Raw genomic sequence first — 20,066 nt, 5'->3', positions numbered from 1 at the left:
ATAAACGTTTCTTAAATGCCTGATGTATCGTATTTGGGAAAAAAAAAAACGTTTTACAGATAAGTAAAGCAAACCTAAGTTCCTTCAGTCCAGTAAGAATTCATGTTGAAAAATTGATAACAATATGAAAGTTATTCTTATGTTTACTTTATGAAAATCAGTTGTCTTTTCACATGTAATACAGTACGTAACACAAATGCAATAGCATGTCACTCTGTAGGCATCTTACAACAGTTCCCACACGAGCGATTTTATAGATTTTTATCATGACAGAATATGCTAATTGAAGATAGTTAACTCCACATCAGCAACATAAATTCATCAACTAACCATTCAGAAATTTACTGTTGCATTCTACATGTTGTCACTTCTTCTTGAGTCTCTTCATCAATTGTCCGACTCCAGTTTAAACATAAAAGGAAGAACAGTTTCTGACATTTCAGTGCGTGTCTGCCTAAGGTAATTGGAGCTGCTAACACACGCACACACACACACACACACACACACACACACGCTCTTGAAGCTCCGCCCTCTGTGCCGGGAGCAGCAGCTCATTTGCATTTAAAGAGACACACACGAAACAACGTGTTTTTACTGACCCTCAAAAGGGGAAAAATTTAACATGCTGTAAAAATTATCTGTGGGTATTTTGAGCTAAAACTTCACATACACTCTGGGGACAACAGAGATATTGTAAAAAGGGGCATTATACCACCCCTTTAATGCTCTGTTGACAGACCAGGCAGCTAAGACTGTCTTCTGTTTCAGATACAGCCTCTATCTCTCTCTTTATCATTCTCTCCCAAACAGAAACAGATCTCCACACTTGCTTTGACATAATTGTCCTCTTTTCTGACAGGATGTAAGACTGGAGAATTTAAGTGCAGTAACGATCAGTGTATCTCCGAGAAGATGAAGTGTGACGGGAATCGTGACTGTACAGATGGCTCAGATGAAGAAGGATGTTCAAGAGGTGACTATTTTAGATAAAAAATGATGCAATCTTGATCACATTTAAAATGTTCAGAAAATAATATTAGGGTTTTAAAAATTAACGCGAAATAAAACTTGGTTGGGGGGCTAAAAGCTGTATTATTTATTTAACTGTTAGACTTACCTGAAAATCTTAAAGCACTGTTTACAAGGTTACATGGGTCAAAAACAATTAAAAAACAATCTTTTTTTTTTGTTTGGTGCATTTTAGCAGAGCAGGTAAAATTCTGAACCGTCCCACCTGGGTAATATTAAAGGCAAAGCTAAATGTGACGTTTATTATATAGGTTTATATGTGAAAATTCTTTTGTTCACAGTTTTTTTTTAAAGCCTATTAATGTTAAAAATTATAGGTTTAATTTATACTGTAATGTTCAATGGCTATAATTATTGGCTAAATCTATTTAATAGAGACATCAGTATCAGTACTGGTATCACTGATACTGGCCTTCGTTCACAGTGCTTAGTGAAAAGATGCCATTAAACAAATATTTAAAATACACTGTCTTCATGTTGTTTATACATTATTCTGGAGATTTAATGTGAAAGTATTATAACATAAAAATATATTAATCGATTGACAGCACTAGAAAATATATATTATGGAAAATGTTCTGAAATTTGGAACACTTTCCTTCTTTTCAGTCATTCTTAATGCTTGTTTTTCTTTCTTGCAGAAATGTCTTGTACAGTCTCAACTTTTACGTGCAATAACAACAAATGCGTCACCAAAAATAACCCTCAGTGTGACGGGCAAGATGACTGTGGCGACGGCTCCGATGAGTCCAACTGCAGTGCGTGTCATTCATATCCTTATCCATATACTTCTGTTCTCATATCTGTATTGATTTAAAGTTGATTTCTATCTCTCCCTCTTTATTCTCTAGACTGTGGCAAGAAAGCTTTCAAGTCGTCTCGTGTTGTGGGTGGGGAGGACGCAGTTGTGGGCGAGTTCCCATGGCAGGTCAGCCTCCACATTAAAAACACGGCTCATGTTTGCGGTGCATCAATCATCAGTGAACGCTGGCTTGTGACGGCTGCCCACTGTGTACAAGATGACAAAATCAAGTGAGTTTCCTCTGTTTCTCTTCTCTCTTTTTTAATCTACAACTGTTACTTTAGAAACTCATTAACTCAACAAAAATAAAAATATTTTTTTTAGAGCAAAGCGTTTCACAAAAACTGTTGTGACACTTTGGGCCAGATTTACTTACAGCTTGCACCAGCGCAAACCCTCATTTGGCATTAAACTACTGTCAGGATTTACTAAAGACATGCAGTGAAAAATTATCAATGAAAAAGCATGGACACACTTATTTTTTACCTTATTGCATATGCATTTGTAGGAGTTTCCCTTTCAGATGAAAGGGGGAGGGGAGAATTGAAATAAATCATGCATGGTTTAATAAGGTTTGTGTTATTTAATTTAGAGGTATTTGCAATATAGTACTATTACTAAAAAAAAATACGTCTTAACCCATTTTTCTCTTGACATGCTGTAATAGTTATAGTATTAATCAAAATTATTAAATCCCCATGGCAAATCATGTTTATTGGCAAGATTTTGACTTTAAGCTGTTTGCAATGAAGAAATCAAATAAAAGTAACTGAAATCGCTCAACACAACAAATGCTTCAAGTGTTTTCCCCAAATCATTGAACAATGACTTCTGCAGTCTCAAAATTGTTCAACCTCTTTATGGCAAGCATCTTTAGTACATAGCAGAAAACAGAAAATGTGCTGCATCTGTGTTGTTAGTAGATGAGCCGCACCTGATTATCATTAGTTCTGCATGTTTGCGACCCAGGGCTGTTGTGCTGCTCTTGGTAGACTGCTTTGGTCATAATGGAAATTAATTGCTGCGTCCGTTTTTTTTTTTTTATTAGCACATTGTCAGTAAATCACCCACAGAACTTCCCATCATCACTTTTAGCCACTTTTTAACATAATTTGCCAGCAAGTTTAGTAAATCTGTTTTTCCTGTGTAAACTTGAGCGGAACTGACTTCATACATCCACTAAACAATCACCAAAACACCAGTTGATTAAAATTAATAAGAAATATGGCTGAAAGAAGTTATAAGAAAAGTTGTAGTATCAAATGCTGGTAGATGCTACTTGGTTTAAAAAAAAAAAAAATTATATATATATATATATATATAAAAGAGAAAATAGCCACCATAGTAATTAATTTCTAATTAAGAGAAAAGAGAAAACCTTTATCTCTGTATATCTGATGAATCCTCAGGTATTCTCAGCCGTCCACATGGGAAGCATACTTGGGTCTTCACACACAAAAAGATAAACAGACGGCAACGAAGAGATTCCTAAAACAAATCATTCCTCACCCGTCCTACAACCCCTACACCTATGACAACGACATCGCTCTCATGGAGCTGGACTCAGCCGTGACCTACAGTGACACCATTCGACCCATTTGCTTGCCGAGTGGCACCGATGTCTACAACTCCAGTGACTCTGTCATTATCACCGGCTGGGGTGCCACTAGAGAAGGGGGTCAGTAAAACAACTATACAATAATGCTTACACCTCTCACAAAGCCTGTCATATTTCACAAATTCAAAAATGTGTATCTTTTTAAACTTCGTTCTTGTCTTTGATTTGTAATTGGTGTGTGTTTATTTCAGGCTCTGGAGCGATTGTGCTGCAGAAAGCGCGAGTTCGCATCATCAACGGTACGACGTGTGATAAACTAATGTCTGGTCAGATCACTTCTCGCATGATGTGTGCTGGCGTTCTGACAGGAGGAGTGGATGCTTGCCAGGTGAGTTTCATTAACTTTTTTTAAATCTTGAAATTTTCGTGCTTAATGCTTTAGCATACAAGTTCACAGGATTTTCCCTGCAAAGCATGTATATTTTTATTTCTGTTTATTAAATGATTTAGTTTAGGAATGCGTGATATATCGGTACCATATTTTTTATCGGTCAATATTAGAGTTTTTTTTTATATCAGTTTTGGTCGATATTGGATATTTAATTGGTTGTGCTCATTTCCCTGATTTTGCACTTTGCCTAATGTTTACTTAAAGTTCATCTTTAAAAACACAAAAAAATTTACTACACTGTTAAATGAATGGCCGTGGCTGAAAGTATTGACAGTGACATAAATGTTTCGTAAAGTTTGCTGCTTCTATATCCATTATCTCTGAAACCTATTTTAATGGATATTTTGATTTGATTCTGAGGCCAGATTTAGTTCTAGATTATTATTTTTTTCATCAATTATAAACTTTAAAAACCTTTATATAAATTTGGTTTTGATTTGTTTATGTATAGTTTTTTTATTGATATATTTTTTCTATTTTCAACTTGTTTCTCACCATGAATATAGCCATGGTAGCTGGCATAGTGTTAAATTATAATCAAACAAATATTTTATTTAGACAAAATCATAGAATTTTTATATCAGCCATTTATAGGTTTTTGACCTTGAAATGAACATTATGATCGTCTTTTTAGTATCAGTCAGAATTTTTATATTGTGCATCCATAAGTGCCATTTTATTTGTTTCTCTTTTATTTTAGTTCCTCTCTCTCCTGTTATTATCATCCATTTAAAACTCTCTTTATCTTTGCTCAGGGTGACTCTGGCGGTCCTCTGGCCTACTTATCGAGTGAGCGTATGTACCTGGCGGGAGTTGTGAGCTGGGGTGACGGTTGTGCCCGCAAAAACAAGCCAGGCATCTACACAAACGTCCCAAAATTCAGGGGCTGGATCAAGGAGAAGACGGGAGTATAACTTGCCTGGAGATTATGATGAACTGTTTTGGTTTCTCAGGCCACAAATATTTTAATAACATACATGGAATAACCCAATGTAGTAACCCTCGCCTGGGTTAACAGGCGATGGACATGTTGACCAGTTTTAGCATTTTTCTAAATTGTTTTATATATTTGTATATTTTATGAGAAGAGCGGTATGGGGTTTTATTCTGTCTTAAGATGTGTAAATAAATGTCTTATTTTCTCCTTTTAAAGATTTTGTGGTTTTTAGTAAGTACGTTCTTGAAGTGAAGCTTTTATTTTTGGATTGTGAATGATTTAGTTGTTTGGTTCTGTACCTTCAGTTTTCTTTTTTTCAGGGAGTGTGTATTTCTGGAGTCACACTCGCATACTTAAATGTGAACATCATGCTTTTTATGACTTTTGTGCAAAATGTATGTAATGTAATGTAATGTGACTTTAAACGGAAACACTTGAAAATAAGTTTTTTTGGAATCTGGAGTGCTTTCAATTTGATTCAGGGATTACATCTAACACTTTAAAAATAAAATAAAAACGTTGTTTCATGCAACATGATTTAACAAATTAGCAATGTTTTACAAATAAAATGTGTATCTGGTTAATACAGTGTGAAATATGTGTAATAAGCAAGTACAAATTCCATTCAAGTTCTGCATGGGGAGATATATATATATATTTTTAATGATAACTTTATGAAGACTATGGATGTTGCTCATCTATAGTACATGCTGTCTGCATCATTGAAAAATAGTGTTTAACAGTGAACTACAACACTACCCATGAATGTACACATTTTTCATACACACACAGTCACTTTTATATACACTTTAAATGCAGAAACTACAACTGTCTACCATTTCTTCATTTCATCACATTTATATTTTCCCCCAGTTCATTTAAATGCTCCTGCTGTGTGATCTAATTTGGCAGTCTTTCTAGTCTTAAAACTGCATGTATAATTATATATGAATATACAAAAAAAGTCTCAGATTAAGACTTTATTCACTACGCAACATTCTTCTCTAGCTGTTGGTGTAGGAACTATTTACTGGCACTTCGCAGTATCCGGACTGTAAACACAGACGTACCAGAAACGGTCCCTTCAAGTTATCGCTCCGGTGTTGCTCCGTTTCGAGAAGCGTAAACATGGCAAAAATGCAACCGACATGTGCTTTACAATATCTGAGGGGATGATAACCACGACAAATATTATCAATGATAATGTGAAATTAATAGAAAATGTATATAGAAAAATGAACAGTTGAAAATCCTGCTGAAAAGTGCTACACTAATATTAAAAAATGTCCCACGAGCGAGAGAAGAGCCAGAGCTGGGACTGGGACAGTCCTCAGTGTCGAGCCCAGCTGGACGAGGTGTTTTTCCGCCAGCATGACTACATCCAGACGGGCAGAACTGAACACAAGGAGTTCTGGACCTTCTTCGAGCGCTTCCAGAGATTCAAAGCCAAGAAAGAGATGTCAGGGTCCAAATCCAGCAGGCAAGAATCAGACGAGGGAAAAGCCAGGAAGAAGTCTGGATCTGTGGATCTAGGGCTTCCAAAGGACTATGATGCCAGATACAGGATCAACATCTCCGTGTGCTCCAAAGACATCGAGGAGCGCCTGGGAGGATCTGAGCACAGGAGGCGCAGGGAGAGCTCGGGTCCCGGCAGGCAGGAGATCACAGACTGCCGTCTTGCCCTTCTCCATTTCCTCGATTTCAACCAGAAGCAGAGCTTCAACAAGCTTTCCAAGTTGAGGAGGGAGCAGAAGAGCCTCCCCATCTTCCAGTACCGAGACAGGATAGTGGAGCTGGTGAGGACTCATCCTGTGGTGGTGGTGGCTGGAGACACGGGGTGTGGGAAGTCCACACAGGTGCCCCAGTATCTGCTGGCTTCAGGCTTCGACAACATCGCCTGTACTCAACCGCGCCGCATCGCCTGCATCTCACTGGCCAAGAGAGTCAGCTTTGAGAGCCTCAACCTGTACGGCTCCAAGGTACAAAGATGTTTCGCAACACATTTTCAGAACAACTAAACATTTTTTTATATATTACCAGATAAATATTATAATTTCAGTTGTAAAAAGTTGTATCATGTCAGTTGTATTACTGTAAGACAACAATACTGAGAAAAAAACAAACATTTTTTGACATGGAAATGGGAATTAGGGATCAAAATGTGCATAATACTGTTTTGCAGATGTGTGCTGTTGTGGGGGATTTTATTTAAGGGGTTGAATAATTTTGAGACTGCAGAATTCATTAAAAGTTGAATTTGGGGTAACCACTTGTTGAGCTATTTCAATTACTTTTGGGAAAACCACTTGTTGAGCTATTTCAATTACTTTTGTTTGATTTGTTCATTAATGCAAACAGCTGAAAGTCTGTACATTTAGCCAATAAACATAATTTGCAATATATATATATATAGTATTATTAATCATTTTAATAATAATAATGTTATAAATAATCATTAACAGCATCACAATACAAAAAAATGGTAGTAAATATATATAATAAAATATATGTATATTGGTAACTACTATTTCCATTTCTTTTTTATTGTGATTCTGTTAATGATTATTTATAACATTATTACTATTAATAATCGTAATATATATATATTATATATATATTGTAACTTTCAAAACCCAGGAATGCCTCAAAATTCATAACAAGAAGGACGACATTTTTTGCAAAATGCGAACGGTGAGAGTTAAAGAATCACAGCAGCGTAAACTCTTGTGAATGGGTTGCAAAAACGTTTTTGTCCTGTATGTTCCCTCTCCAGGTTGGGTACCAGATCCGCTTTGAGACCAGCCGCACCACAGCTACCAAACTCCTGTTCATGACCGAGGGTCTCCTGCTCCGGCAGATCCAGCAGGACGCTTCCCTGGGCCAGTACCAGGTGCTGATCGTGGACGAGGTGCATGAGAGACACCTGCACTGTGACTTCCTGCTGGGAGTGTTGCGTTCCCTTCTGCCCCTGCGCACAGACCTGCGGCTGGTCCTCATGTCGGCCACCATCAACATCAAACTCTTCTCCAGCTACTTCAGCGACGCACCAGTTCTGCAGGTGCCAGGCAGACTCTTCCCCATTCAGGTGAGCTCTCAGAACGCCTTACTGTCAAAATACAGTGTTTTAATGCGCTAAGGTTTTCCTATTTTCTATGTTTTTAAAATATTTAATAATTTTCATGATTTTATTGTTTTAGGGCAAAAAATATCTATTTTATTTAAAATTGTAATAAAAAAAAGATGATCCTATTGTCTCTGTTTTTAAAATATTCAATCATTTTTCAGTCATTTTATGATTTTAGAATTAAATTATTTAAATTTAAATGAAATCAATAAAATATTGCAAGACCCTATTTATATATATATATATATATATATTAATCATTTACAAGTTTCATTCATTTTATGATTTTAGAGTTTTAGAACAAAAAGTATTTTATTTAAAATGTAAATAAAATCAATAACATTTTATGAGACCCTATTTTATATTTTGAAAAATATTTAATCATTTACAAGTTTGTTTTAGGACAAAAAAAATATTTTATTTAAAATGTAAATTAAATATATAAAATGTAATGAGAGCCTATTTTCTGTTTTTAAAATATTTAATCATTTTCAAGTGTCATTTATTGTATGAATTTTATTGATTTAAAGCAAAAAATATTTTATTTAGAATGAAAATGTAGTAAATTGATCACAGTGTAAGTGTGTCCTGTGCTGTAGGTGATCTACCAGCCCATTCCTTCAGAGGAGCAGGTGTCCCGTTCTGAGAAACTGGACCCGCGGCCGTACCTGCGTGTGCTGCAGGGCATTGACCAGCGCTACCCCCCCGAGGAGAGAGGCGACCTGCTGCTGTTCCTCAGCGGAGTGGCTGAGATCTCCACCATCCAGGAGGCCTGCCAGGCGTACGCCACACACACACAGCGCTGGATCGTCCTCCCTCTGCACAGCACGCTCTCACTGGCTCAGCAGGATAAGGTTCATTCAGGACAGACCCGACATTCATCACGATCTTTATGCATTAGATGTTTTTTATGATTAGCTTTAAAACTGTGATTGTCATTTCTGCTTTTTTTAATTTGTTACAAAATGATTGGCCTATTTATTTAGCTATACACTACCATTCAAAAGTTTAGGGTCAGTATAAATTATTAGTTTTATTCAGCAAGGATCCATTAAATTAATCAAAAGTGACAGTAAAAAAAAAAAAAAAAGAGTAATGTTAACCAAATTATTTTTTAAATAAATGCTATTCTTTGTAACTTTCTAATATCTTGAAAATAAATGCATCAAGGTTTCCACAAAAATATGAGGCTGCATAACTGTTTTCAACATTAATAATAATCATAAATGTTTCTTGAGCAGCAAATCATCATAGAATGATTTCTGAATTATCATGTGACATTGAAGACTGGAGTAATAATGCTGAAAATTCAGCTTTGACATAACAGGAATAAATTACATTTTAAAATATATTCATATAGAAAACTGTTATTTTAAATTGTAATCATGTTACTGTTTTATTTTGTGTATTTTTGCTCAAATAAATGGAGCCTTGCTGAGCAAACGAGACTTTCAAAAATATACCTACCCCAAACTTTTTAACTGTAGTTTATATATAAAATATGTCAGTATATTAGCTTGAAGTAATTTCTCGATGTGTGAACTTTGACCTTCAGGTGTTTGACATTTCACCCCCGGGTGTGAGGAAATGCATCATTTCTACCAATATTGCTGAGACCTCGGTCACTATAGACGGAGTGCGCTTTGTCGTTGATTCAGGTAATGCATGCAGATTGCTGGAAGAAGTGGAGCCTGCACTAATGTTTTCCCATTTTCTGTTTAAAAAAATATGTAATCATTTTTACAGTTTCATTCATTTCGTGATGTTATTGTTTTAGGGCAAAACATATATATTTTATTTTAAATATGAATTAAATCAAAAACAATTCATGAGACCCTATTTTCTCTGTTTTTTAAATATTTATTTTCTAGTTTAATACATTTTATGGTTTTAGAGTTTAAGAATAAAATTAGTTTATTTCAAATTTACATTGAATCAATAACATTTTACAAGACCCTATTTTCTAAGTTTTAAAAATATTTAATAATTTACAAGTTTCATTAATTGTATGATTTTAGAATTTTTGGACAAAAAGTGTTTTATTTTAAAGAAATTGATTTAAATCAGTACAATTTTATGAGACTTTTTCTATGTTTTTAAAATATGTAATCATTTTCAAGTTTCATTTATTTTATGAATTTTATTGATTTAGGGCAACATATATTTTATTTAAAATTGAAATGAAATTAAAAAAAAATTATGAAACCCTATTTTCTATGATTTTAAAATATTTAATGATGTTCAAGTTTCATTTATTTTATGATTTTAGAGTTTTAGGACAAAAAGTGTTTTATTTCAAATTGAAATGAAATCAATAAAATTTGGTTTGAGACGCTGTCCCCAATTTTTTATCTGATTGTCCTTTCCAAAAACGTCTTAATTTTGTTCTCTTTGATGTTTTATAACAGGAAAAGTGAAAGAAATGAGTTTTGACCCAAAGGCCAAGATGCAGAGACTGCAGGAGTTCTGGATCAGCCGGGCCAGTTCTGAACAGAGGAAAGGTCGCGCCGGCAGAACCGGGCCGGGAGTCTGTTACCGACTCTACGCTGAATCTGATTACGACGCCTTTGCTTCATATCCTGTTCCTGAGATCCACAGGGTGGCGCTGGACTCCCTCATCCTACAGGTGCTCTCGCACATCATGAAAACAGTGCTTTTTTTAAATTGAAGTAACCTCATAATTTTTGTGTCAAGGGGCGTATTGTTCTCAGATAATTGTAATAATTCGGTGAGACGCTAAACTAAAGCATATTGCTAACGTGTTTGTGCAGATGATGAGCATGGGTCTGGGTGACCCTCGCACTTTTACCTTCATAGACCCTCCTCCCGCTTCCAGCATTCAGACTGCAGTGACATACCTGCGAGAACAGGGGGCGCTAGATGAACACGGGGAGCTCTCCTCCATTGGCAGGCTGCTGGCTCAACTGCCTGTGGACGTGGTCATTGGTAAGGAACCCTTAACTGCTGTTAGTTGAGCTTGCTACGGTATTAATGGCATTATAAATGCTCCTGCTTGTGTTTGTCCAGGAAAAATGTTGGTTTTGGGTTCTGTCTTTAAACTGGTGGAGCCGGTGCTGACGGTTGCCGCTGCTCTGAGTGTCCAGTCTCCGTTTCTGCGCAGTGCTCAGCACAACCCCGACTGCTCCACCGCTCGCCAGCCCCTGAACAGCAACCAGGGAGACCCCTTCACACTGATGAACACCTTTAATGCCTGGGTGCAGGTCAGTCTCGACTCTTCTGCCTGCTTTATTGTGTATCAGTGTCGGAAGCCTGCATGAACATTACAAGACTGAACCTAATGTGATTTTTATATATAATAAAAACTTCTTTACCAATAATTTGTACAATAATTACATTGTTAAATGTATATTCAATAAAAATTAAGCATATTTAAAGAATGAACGCTGTTTTGAAATGCATTTTGTGAATGAAATATTACTTTTGTGAATGTAATATTTGATTTTGGGCATTACTATTAATACAAAATGGAATGTACCAAAACATTTCTTGAAGGAAATATGCATTTCATGATACAGACAAATTTTTTCGGTCCATGAGATTATATATGATAGTCAGAGAGAAAAAGTCAAAGAGTTGCGAGATGTTAACTCAAAAAATGCGAGATATTAACTCCGAATAAAAACTGAAATTAAATACTCTTGTCTAAAAAAAATTTTTAACTTTGTAATGTATTTAGACAATAGAAAATGTTATACTATTGTCTAAGTAAATTACAAAATAAATCAGTCATTTCAAATTTAATTTAGGCACCACAACGATCATGCACAGTATAAAAAAGTGGATATTCATTTTGATATTTGCTAAAGGTGACATTTAACAGTGTTATTAAAATGTTACTGTTTTTAAAGATGATCTTAAAGGGGTGGTTGAGTATGATTTCACTTTTCTAACTTCAGAAAATTTTTTGAAAAAAAAATTGCTTTTTAAGGACTAACTGCTAGTACAGACTAGTACACAACATTCCTCCCGGTTAGTGACATCACCTACCCTAGAATTTACATAAACCCCGCCCCCTGAACACATTAATAGATTATCAAGACAGAATATGCTAATCAATGACTAGAAGATAACTACACATCAGCAACATAAATTCATCAACTAACCATTCAGAAATGTCCTGTTGCTTCTACATGTTGTCACTTCTTCTCGAGTCTCTCCATCTTTCTGACTCCGGTTTGAACATAAAAGGCTAAAAGGTTTTGAAATTTTCAGTGCATGTGTGTGTGAGGTAAAGGACACAAGCTGTTGAAGCTCCGCCCTCTGTGCTGCAAGCAGCAGCTCATTTGCATTTAAAGGGACAGACACAAAAACGTCACAATTTTAACATGCTATATAAAAATATCTGTGGGGTATTTTGAGCTAAAACCTCACATACACACTCTGGGGACATTAAAGACTTATTTTACATCTTGTGAAAAGGGCATTATACCACTCCTTTAAATTAGGATAAATGAGTAATATTGGCTTATATATATCAACAGGTGAAAGCAGAGAGAGGAAGCGCCTCCAGAAAGTGGTGCAGAAGGAGAGGACTGGAGGAACAGAGGCTTTATGAGATGGTCAACCTCAGACGACAGTTCAAAGTCAGCAGCAGCGTGATATCTCCATGACTTTCTAACAGCTCCCGCTGCGTTTGTGACCCATGTGACCGATCTTAATGGTGTGTTCCTCACAGGAGCTGCTGCGGACTCATGGTCTTCTGGAGGATCATGCGGCCAGCAGGGCGGTACCGCAGGACCGAGCCCGGCGCAGAGAGAGACTCACAGAGAGACAGAAGCTCCACCAGCTGAAACGAGACCATGAGCTCCAGGAGAACACCAAGAGGAAAGTGCTCCGGCTGGAGGAAGGGCTGGAGGGAGACGCCTCGTCTGCATCTGATGGAGAGGGAGCGAGCTCAGGCAAGAAGAGGAAAGATGCTTCTGAACAGACTGTGGACATACAGGTGCATTTTAGAGCATGTGGGGAAAAGACCTTCTTAATTTAATGTACACTACCGCTCACATTTGGGGTCAGTAAGATTTTTTTCTTCCAAAGAAATTAATCCTTTTATTTGACGAGTAATTGATTAAAAGTGACGGTACAGACGTTGATAATGTTAAAAGATTTCTGAACTTTCTATTCATCAAGTAATCCTGAAAAAATATATGATTCTACTGTTTTTACTGTATTTTTGATCAAATAAATACAGCTTTGATAAATATTGTTATTTTTCAGTATTGGGATTTTTCACATCAGGGTTACAGTATAACTGAAACTAAAACCATAAAAAAAACAAGAAATTTACTAAAACTTACACCTAAATAAACAAGAAAACTGAAAATATAAAATAAAATGAATTTAAAATATGAATACAAACTATAATAGTATCTCAATGATACTAAATAACACTGATTCACATTGCAGTAATGACATAATTCTTTAAATAATGTCACTAGGCTTAATATTGGATTTATTTTATATTACTTTTTTTCCCAAATCTATTTTGAGGTGAAATATGACCCAGGCTTTGTGAGATTCACTCATACTGTACACTTTCTCTGTATTCTCCTTATATGTTGTCTGGCTCTTATAGGAAGTCAAGTTCAAATTGCGTCACAATGTTAATGAGCTCCAGGAAGCTGCATGTGCCAGTGCAGATCTGTCGTCCCGTCAGCAGTCTCTGCTCAAACTGGTGCTGTGTCGAGGCCTTTACCCACAGCTCGCCATGCCAGATGAGCACAACGCAACACGCAAAGACTCGGAGCAGGTAACGGCTAAATACACATTGAAGTGCACATATTATGCTTTTTTGGATAATCCCTTTCATGGACTGTATGTAGCTAGTTTGTGAATGTAAAATGTCTGCAAAGTTTCAAAGATATGTATCTTTCTAAAGAAAGAACTGAATCTGAAACGAGTCTTCAGTTATTCCAGACTTACTTCCTCAAACCTAAAATAGAACCTAATGCTAGCCTATTGGCTGCCTGCAAACAATACGTTGACCCACCCTCATACACTGTAGTTGTAGACTAGAAGAGATTGGTTTGTGTTGTCTTGTCAACATGTCGAGAAGACTCTGTTTTCTGCACAGCGAAAGCAATCCACTTTGCTGCATTTCCGAAGGATGAGGACTCAGGCTAGAATTGATAAGGAAAAATCGGCGCCATCATTACTGTTCATATCACTGTGTATACAAGCGCTGAGAAAGATCAGGAGCTGAAATTCAGATATGGTAATGGCCGTTGGGTTTTCGAAACGCCCTGTACGTGGTAGACCAATCACAATAGACTGGGCCATCTGACCAATTAGAGCAGAGTAGACCAATCACAACAGACTGGGTCATCTGACCAATTAGAGCAGAGTAGACCAATCACAACAGACTGGGTCATCTGACCAATTAGAGCAGAGTAGACCAATCACAACAGACTGGGTCATCTGACCAATCAGAGCAGAGTAGCCAATCGCAACAGACTGGATCATCTGACCAATCAGAGCAGAGTAGACCAATTACAACAGACTGGGTCATCTGACCAATCAGAGCAGAGTAGCCAATCGCAACAGACTGGGTCATCTGACCAATCAGAGCAGAGTAGCCAATCACAACAGACTGGGTCATCTGACCAATCAGAGCAGAGTAGCTAATCGCAACAGACTGGGTCATCTGACCAATCAGAGCAGAGTAGCCAATCACAACAGACTGGATCATCTGACCAATCAGAGCAGAGTAGCCAATCACAACAGACTGGGTCATCTGACCAATCAGAGCAGAGTAGCCAATCACAATCAGTGTTTTTTTTTTCCTTGGATGCATTGAAACCTATGGTGGGAGACCTTCAAAACAAAATTAGGAGCATAAAATATCATAATAGTGGCACTTTAATATGCATAGTAATATCAGCCAACTCAGTTAACTTTGTGTGTGTGTGTGTGTGTGTGTGTGTGTGTGTGTGTGTGTCTGTGTGTGTGTCTGTGTGTGTGTGTGTGTGTGTGTGTGTCTGTGTGTCTGTGTGTGTGTGTGTCTGTGTGTGTGTGTCTGTGTGTGTGTGTCTGTGTGTGTGTGTGTGTGTGTCTGTGTGTGTGTGTCTGTGTGTCTGTCTGTGTCTGTGTGTGTGTGTGTGTGTGTGTGTGTGTGTGTGTGTGTGTGTGTTAGGTGTTCCACACACGTAATAAACAAGGAGTTGTGATCCACCCGACCAGCGTGTTTGCCATTGACCCTGAAGTTCTGCATGTCCCCGAGCACGAGTCCAGCGAGTTTGGTACACACTCCTTTTTGCAATAAGACAGGCATCGTGACTGAGACGTTCCTCTTTTTCACTGTTGCACTCTTACATTCTCTCTGTAGGTGCTGATAAAGGGCAGAGCAACAGGCATCAGTTACTGGCTTTTGTTACTCTGCTAGAAACAAACAAGCCTTACGTCTCAAACTGCGCGCGGATTCCAGCCCTACAGGTCCGTAAACACTCAGAGAATTGGAACCATTTCCCCCTTATTTTGAACATAAAATATAATGTAAACATAAATTGAATGTGCTTCCGGTCTCATCCGCTTTAATCAGAGTCTCACACATTCACAGAAAATATGTAGCTTACTTCCACATTGCATTCACAAGTTGCCTGCATTTTTTAACACCTGATTCAGTAAAGTAAATTATGAATTAATATCAGAGAGGAGCCATGCAGACCCTCATGACTGTGTGCCAGTCAATAAGTCTCTTAAAATATCAGATCATTTTAACTTTTTATGACAAGGCAAGGTTAGTAAAGGTTGTAAAATGTCACGTGGTGCAACTCCCTTATGTTTATGAATTAAGACTTCATGATATTTGTAAAAAATAAAATAAAATAAAATGTTACCCTGAAAAATTTCTTAACTTTTTTGAGAATAATGATTTAAATGTGTGCACGTAAATATTCAATGTGTGAGGATTTTTTTGTATTACTTGATGTACTTGACATATTACTTGACATTTTTATAATCATTACATTTAAGCTTGAAAATGCTAAACCAAGAAAAATCTAAAGAGTACATTATCATTTAAAAGTTTGGAGTCAGTAAGGATTTTTAAAGAAATATTATTGCAAGGATGCAATAAATTGATCAGTGACATTAAAGGCTTTTATAATGTTATAAAATATTTCTATTTTAAATAAGTTCTGTTCATTTGAGCTTTCTATTCATCAAAGAATCCTGAAAAAAAAGATCACGGTTTCCACAAAGATGTTTAAGCAGCCCAACTGTTTTCAACATTGAATCAGAAATGTTTCATGAGCATTAAATCAGCATATTAGAATGATTTCTGAAGGATCATGTGACGCTGAAAACTGGAGTAATGATGCTGAAAATTCTGAATTCTGAAATTTTGAAATATATTTCTACAGAAAACATTTAATGCAAAATTATTTTTTTACTATATTTTTGGATCAAATAAATGCAGTCTTGTCGAGCATAAGAGACTTCTTTCAAAATCTTTCCGACCCCCACACTTTTGAAAAGTAGTGTACATTGCTAAAAACTTTGTAAACTTGATTTCTCCTTTCCTTGATCTTGAACACTCTTGTTTGTCGTTGACCTCTCCTGTAGGCTCTTCTGCTGGTGGCCAACTCTGTGGACACTAACGTGGACTGCTCGCGTCTGGTGGTGGACGGCTGGCTGGAGCTGGGCTTGACCGACGGAGCCGGGGCCATGAAAGTGCTCTCCTCGGCCCTCACTCTGCGGGGGGAGTGGGAGAGACAGCTTCAGGCTCAGCTCGGACAGGGCGGCCCCGGCAGCTCCGCTGGACTCGGCCTGAGTGGGCCCAAAGTTTCCCGCAGAGAACTGGAAAAGCTCTGTGAGGGACTTGTGCGGTTTCTGCTGTATACTGAGGTAGCGAGGCAAACATAACGATAGATCCGTGTTTAATCTGGGTCAAACACACATGAAGTCACATGATAATGACTTTCTCTCATAGGTTAGTTACAGTCTGAGGCGTCTGGCAGGGCTGCAGTCTCAGAACCTGTACATCGGACCCCAGAAGGATCCGGATCTTTCTTCCGCTTCATCTCTCGGCTCTCTGTTCCCTGGCATGAAGCCGGAGCCAGATGCCATTAAAGGAGGCCTGCGTGTGTGCAGCTACTTCACTTACAACTGTCTGCGTGTAAGTGTTCTTTCCTATGGAAGTTTGTGTCCACCACGAAATATATATATAAAAGGTCATTTTAACTTTTTATCTCACATTGTCTTTTTTGTAAACTCAGAATTTTGAGAAAAGTCAAAATTGTGAGATGTAAACAAAAAATTCTGAAAAATGACAGAATTTGAGATATAAACTTTTTTTTTGAGATTTAAAAAAAAGAAAATTATCGAAATTATGAGACGTAAACTCAAAATTATGAGAAATATCAGAATTGAGATATGTACCGGCAAACTCAGAATTCCAAAAAACTCAACATTGTAAGATGTAAACTCAGAATTCTGAGAAAAAAAGTACGAATTGAGAGATGCAAATTCGCAATTACGAGTTTTTAACTTGTAGTTGTGAGATGTATAGACCTTATGCGCCAGAGAAACAAGCGCGCAGCCATCTTTAGAATATTGTCTTTGAACTTCCATTTTTTCTCTATGGCATCGCTGTTGAAGAGTAATTCGATTTATTGTAGAGTAAACGCAAGTTAGCATGCGCATTGTAATGTTTGAAGCGGATATCATAACAAATGTCAGAAGAACGGCAAGATTTTAAAAATGAGCGGTTCATTCATAAAACCGTAAGATCTTACTTTCATGCTGTGGAAATACAAACCGAAAGACAGAACACGACGAGTTCAGAGCTGAAAATGGACGGGCTTCATAAGCTCTATATACTCGTAATTGTAAGAGGGAAAAAGTCAGTTTGTGAGATGTCGCAATTGACCCTTCGCAGAGAGTTTGATTGACAGGTGATCTGACCAATCATACTTCGCCATCCGCCATTTTGTCCGACAAAGCAGTCAGGAGAGTTAATACATTAACATGGGAGGATTTGAACTTGAGAAGCGGAGTGTACTGACGCCTTTCTTCGGTTAAAACAACATTCCTCCTGATGTTCATTCATGTTTATTTGAAGCTATAAATGAACTAGAAGGAAGAGATGATCGGTTCACGAGCAGCTTTAACTGAGGCGACACAGCGATCTGACAGACACATTAAAGAGCCACAAAACGGTATTTATTGTTTAAATTTCTTTTTAAAAAATGACCAAATTTGAAAGGTGAGACTTTGTTTAATATCAAAAGTAACCTGGTCTGTCGGTGTGTTGTTAGTCTTCTCTCTGCTCCGCGATGTATTTTTCACTGCGTGAGAACATTGTGTGTGTGTGAGAGCGTCGTAGCTTGTCGGACATAGCAACAGTAACTAAGGGGGGCGGGTCTTTGCAAATGGTCAATTACCTTTTTTTTTTTTTTGGCAGAAACAAGCTTTCCTGAATTTCCTGTGGAAAGCCTTCTCTTTCTTACAGTCCTTTAACGCCATCACTTCCTATGTTTTTAATGTGTGTCCTGTAGGACTCTAAGGACTTGTACAGTGAATGTTTACGCAGTTTTTGGAGCTGCCCTCACTGTGACCTTTATATGCCCCTGACGCCCTTGGAGCGCATGCAACATGAGGTCTCCTGCAGGCCACCAGAGGAACAGCAGCCCGAGGAGGAAGCGGGTGAGCACTTCTCAATCATTTCATCTTAGATGTCCTAGAGAGTCCGGCAGTCATGATGTATTGTTGTAGGCCCACTCTTGATGTTTGCATCGCCCTCTACAGAAACCTAAAAGGATTTAGGATTATTGCAGAAAATAAGCTCTGTGACCAACAAAGGTTTATGAATCTTACACGTATTGTTCATCATGATCATTTTCACAAATTAACAGCTTTTATGAATTTTGAAGTCTAAATACAACTGCCTGAAGTAAAAAGCTAAGCATTAAACTTCTGTCAACTCTTTCAGTCTTTATTTAAAAACGATTTCCCTGTACGTTTGAGTTTGAAAAGTCTGCCAGAGAATGATAATAAACAAGCAGACTAATGAATAGATGAGTTTACCTGTTCGGCTGAATGACATTTATAACCTCTGTTGTTCCGTTTAGCCACTTATTAGCAGCCGCCTTTTTTAAGTTACGTTTTTAAGTTTGTTAAAACTTTAAAAAATCACACGGGTGTTTTACTGATGTATTTTATGCAGAATAAAATGTGAAAATATATTGAGCTTGTGTTAACTACAAACCATTTTTTTTTTTAAATTTTCATTACTTGAAATAAATGAAACATTTGATCTGAAATAAAATAAAATGTAAAAATTATTAAACTTATTTTATTACAGCCAGTTGCCAAGGACATTTTCTCATGTACTAATAACATACTAAAACTAAACTTAAAAAAAAAAAAACATAAAAAAATAATATTAATAAAAATGACAACACAACAAATTATTCAAACTTTAACTTAAATAAAAACTAATTGAAAATATTATATATGAAATAAAATAATATAAATATATATACATTTATAGTGTATGTCTACACGTCTGTCTTCTCAATAATATTTTTCTCTTTTTTTTATTATCACTAATCAGTTTTTCTGTTTTCACAGAGCCTGAAAGTGTAAACACATCCTCATCGTCTTCCTCAGGTCTGACCAGGGTCTATCACTGTGATATCTGTAATAAAGACCTGACTCTCACCTCAACTGAGATCCTCAAACACAAACGCCAGCACCTGACCTGAGCTCACACATGCTCTGTCCATCCAGCTCCTCTGTCTTTAGAATCAATCCATTACATTTTTAAATAAATGTGGAAACTCTCTTGATGTAATTCTTCTACTTGTCTTGTCTAGTGTACTTGGTCCTGGAATTGCATTACACTGACTGATGCGGTGGACAGTCATGGATGTGCGTACTGAAAATTGGCTCCACGTAGTGGTCACTGTGATTATTGTATAGTATAAATATCTGACAGAACTGTGAGGAATTTTCTCTTATTTCAAGAAATTTTTATTTGACATTATTTTCAATGCTGTCGAATCGATTAATTGCATCTAACATAACATTTTGTAAATATATACTGTATATATGTGACCCTGGACCACAAAACCAGTCAAAAGGGTACATTTTTTGAAATTGAGATGTATATATTATATGAAAGCTGAATAAATAAGCTTCCCATTG

General features: G+C 36.9%; 2 protein-coding genes across 3 annotated transcripts in view; both read left to right on the top strand.

Annotated features, from left to right (window-relative positions):
• st14a (ST14 transmembrane serine protease matriptase a) overlaps nucleotides 1-5,293 on the top strand; it is a 20,010-nt gene extending 14,717 nt beyond the window's left edge. For both annotated transcript variants that reach the window (XM_079620019.1, XM_079620020.1), the window contains exons 15-20: nucleotides 860-973; nucleotides 1,671-1,787; nucleotides 1,881-2,061; nucleotides 3,241-3,509; nucleotides 3,641-3,777; nucleotides 4,596-5,293. In XM_079620019.1, the coding sequence (XP_079476145.1) occupies nucleotides 860-973; nucleotides 1,671-1,787; nucleotides 1,881-2,061; nucleotides 3,241-3,509; nucleotides 3,641-3,777; nucleotides 4,596-4,754 (977 nt within the window). In that variant the 3' untranslated portion in view covers nucleotides 4,755-5,293. The remainder of the gene's footprint in view (nucleotides 1-859; nucleotides 974-1,670; nucleotides 1,788-1,880; nucleotides 2,062-3,240; nucleotides 3,510-3,640; nucleotides 3,778-4,595) is intronic.
• dhx34 (DEAH (Asp-Glu-Ala-His) box polypeptide 34) lies at nucleotides 5,236-20,066 on the top strand. The gene is made up of 16 exons (XM_079620018.1): nucleotides 5,236-6,756; nucleotides 7,551-7,862; nucleotides 8,501-8,755; nucleotides 9,457-9,559; nucleotides 10,310-10,527; nucleotides 10,673-10,847; nucleotides 10,929-11,122; nucleotides 12,404-12,505; nucleotides 12,598-12,864; nucleotides 13,495-13,668; nucleotides 15,052-15,157; nucleotides 15,244-15,350; nucleotides 16,482-16,763; nucleotides 16,849-17,034; nucleotides 18,416-18,563; nucleotides 19,491-20,066. Exons 1-16 carry the CDS (start codon nucleotides 6,061-6,063, stop codon nucleotides 19,622-19,624), a joined length of 3,459 nt encoding a protein of 1,152 aa, XP_079476144.1. The 5' UTR covers nucleotides 5,236-6,060; the 3' UTR covers nucleotides 19,625-20,066.

The sequence above is a fragment of the Phoxinus phoxinus genome (genome assembly GCF_949152265.1).
Source record: "Phoxinus phoxinus genome assembly, chromosome: 8".
In the NCBI taxonomy this organism is placed as follows: Eukaryota; Metazoa; Chordata; class Actinopteri; order Cypriniformes; family Leuciscidae; genus Phoxinus; species Phoxinus phoxinus.
This window is presented reverse-complemented; position numbering and strand designations above follow the sequence as displayed.

Excerpts from the sequence above, each read along its gene's own strand:
- dhx34 (XM_079620018.1), top strand. The coding sequence starts at position 6,061 with ATGTCCCACGAGCGAGAGAAGAGCCAGAGCTGGGACTGGGACAGTCCT. Across the intron at positions 13,669-15,051 it reads CACGCAAAGACTCGGAGCAG|GTGTTCCACACACGTAATAA; the intron begins GTAACGGCTAAA and ends TGTGTGTGTTAG. Across the intron at positions 15,158-15,243 it reads GCACGAGTCCAGCGAGTTTG|GTGCTGATAAAGGGCAGAGC; the intron begins GTACACACTCCT and ends TTCTCTCTGTAG.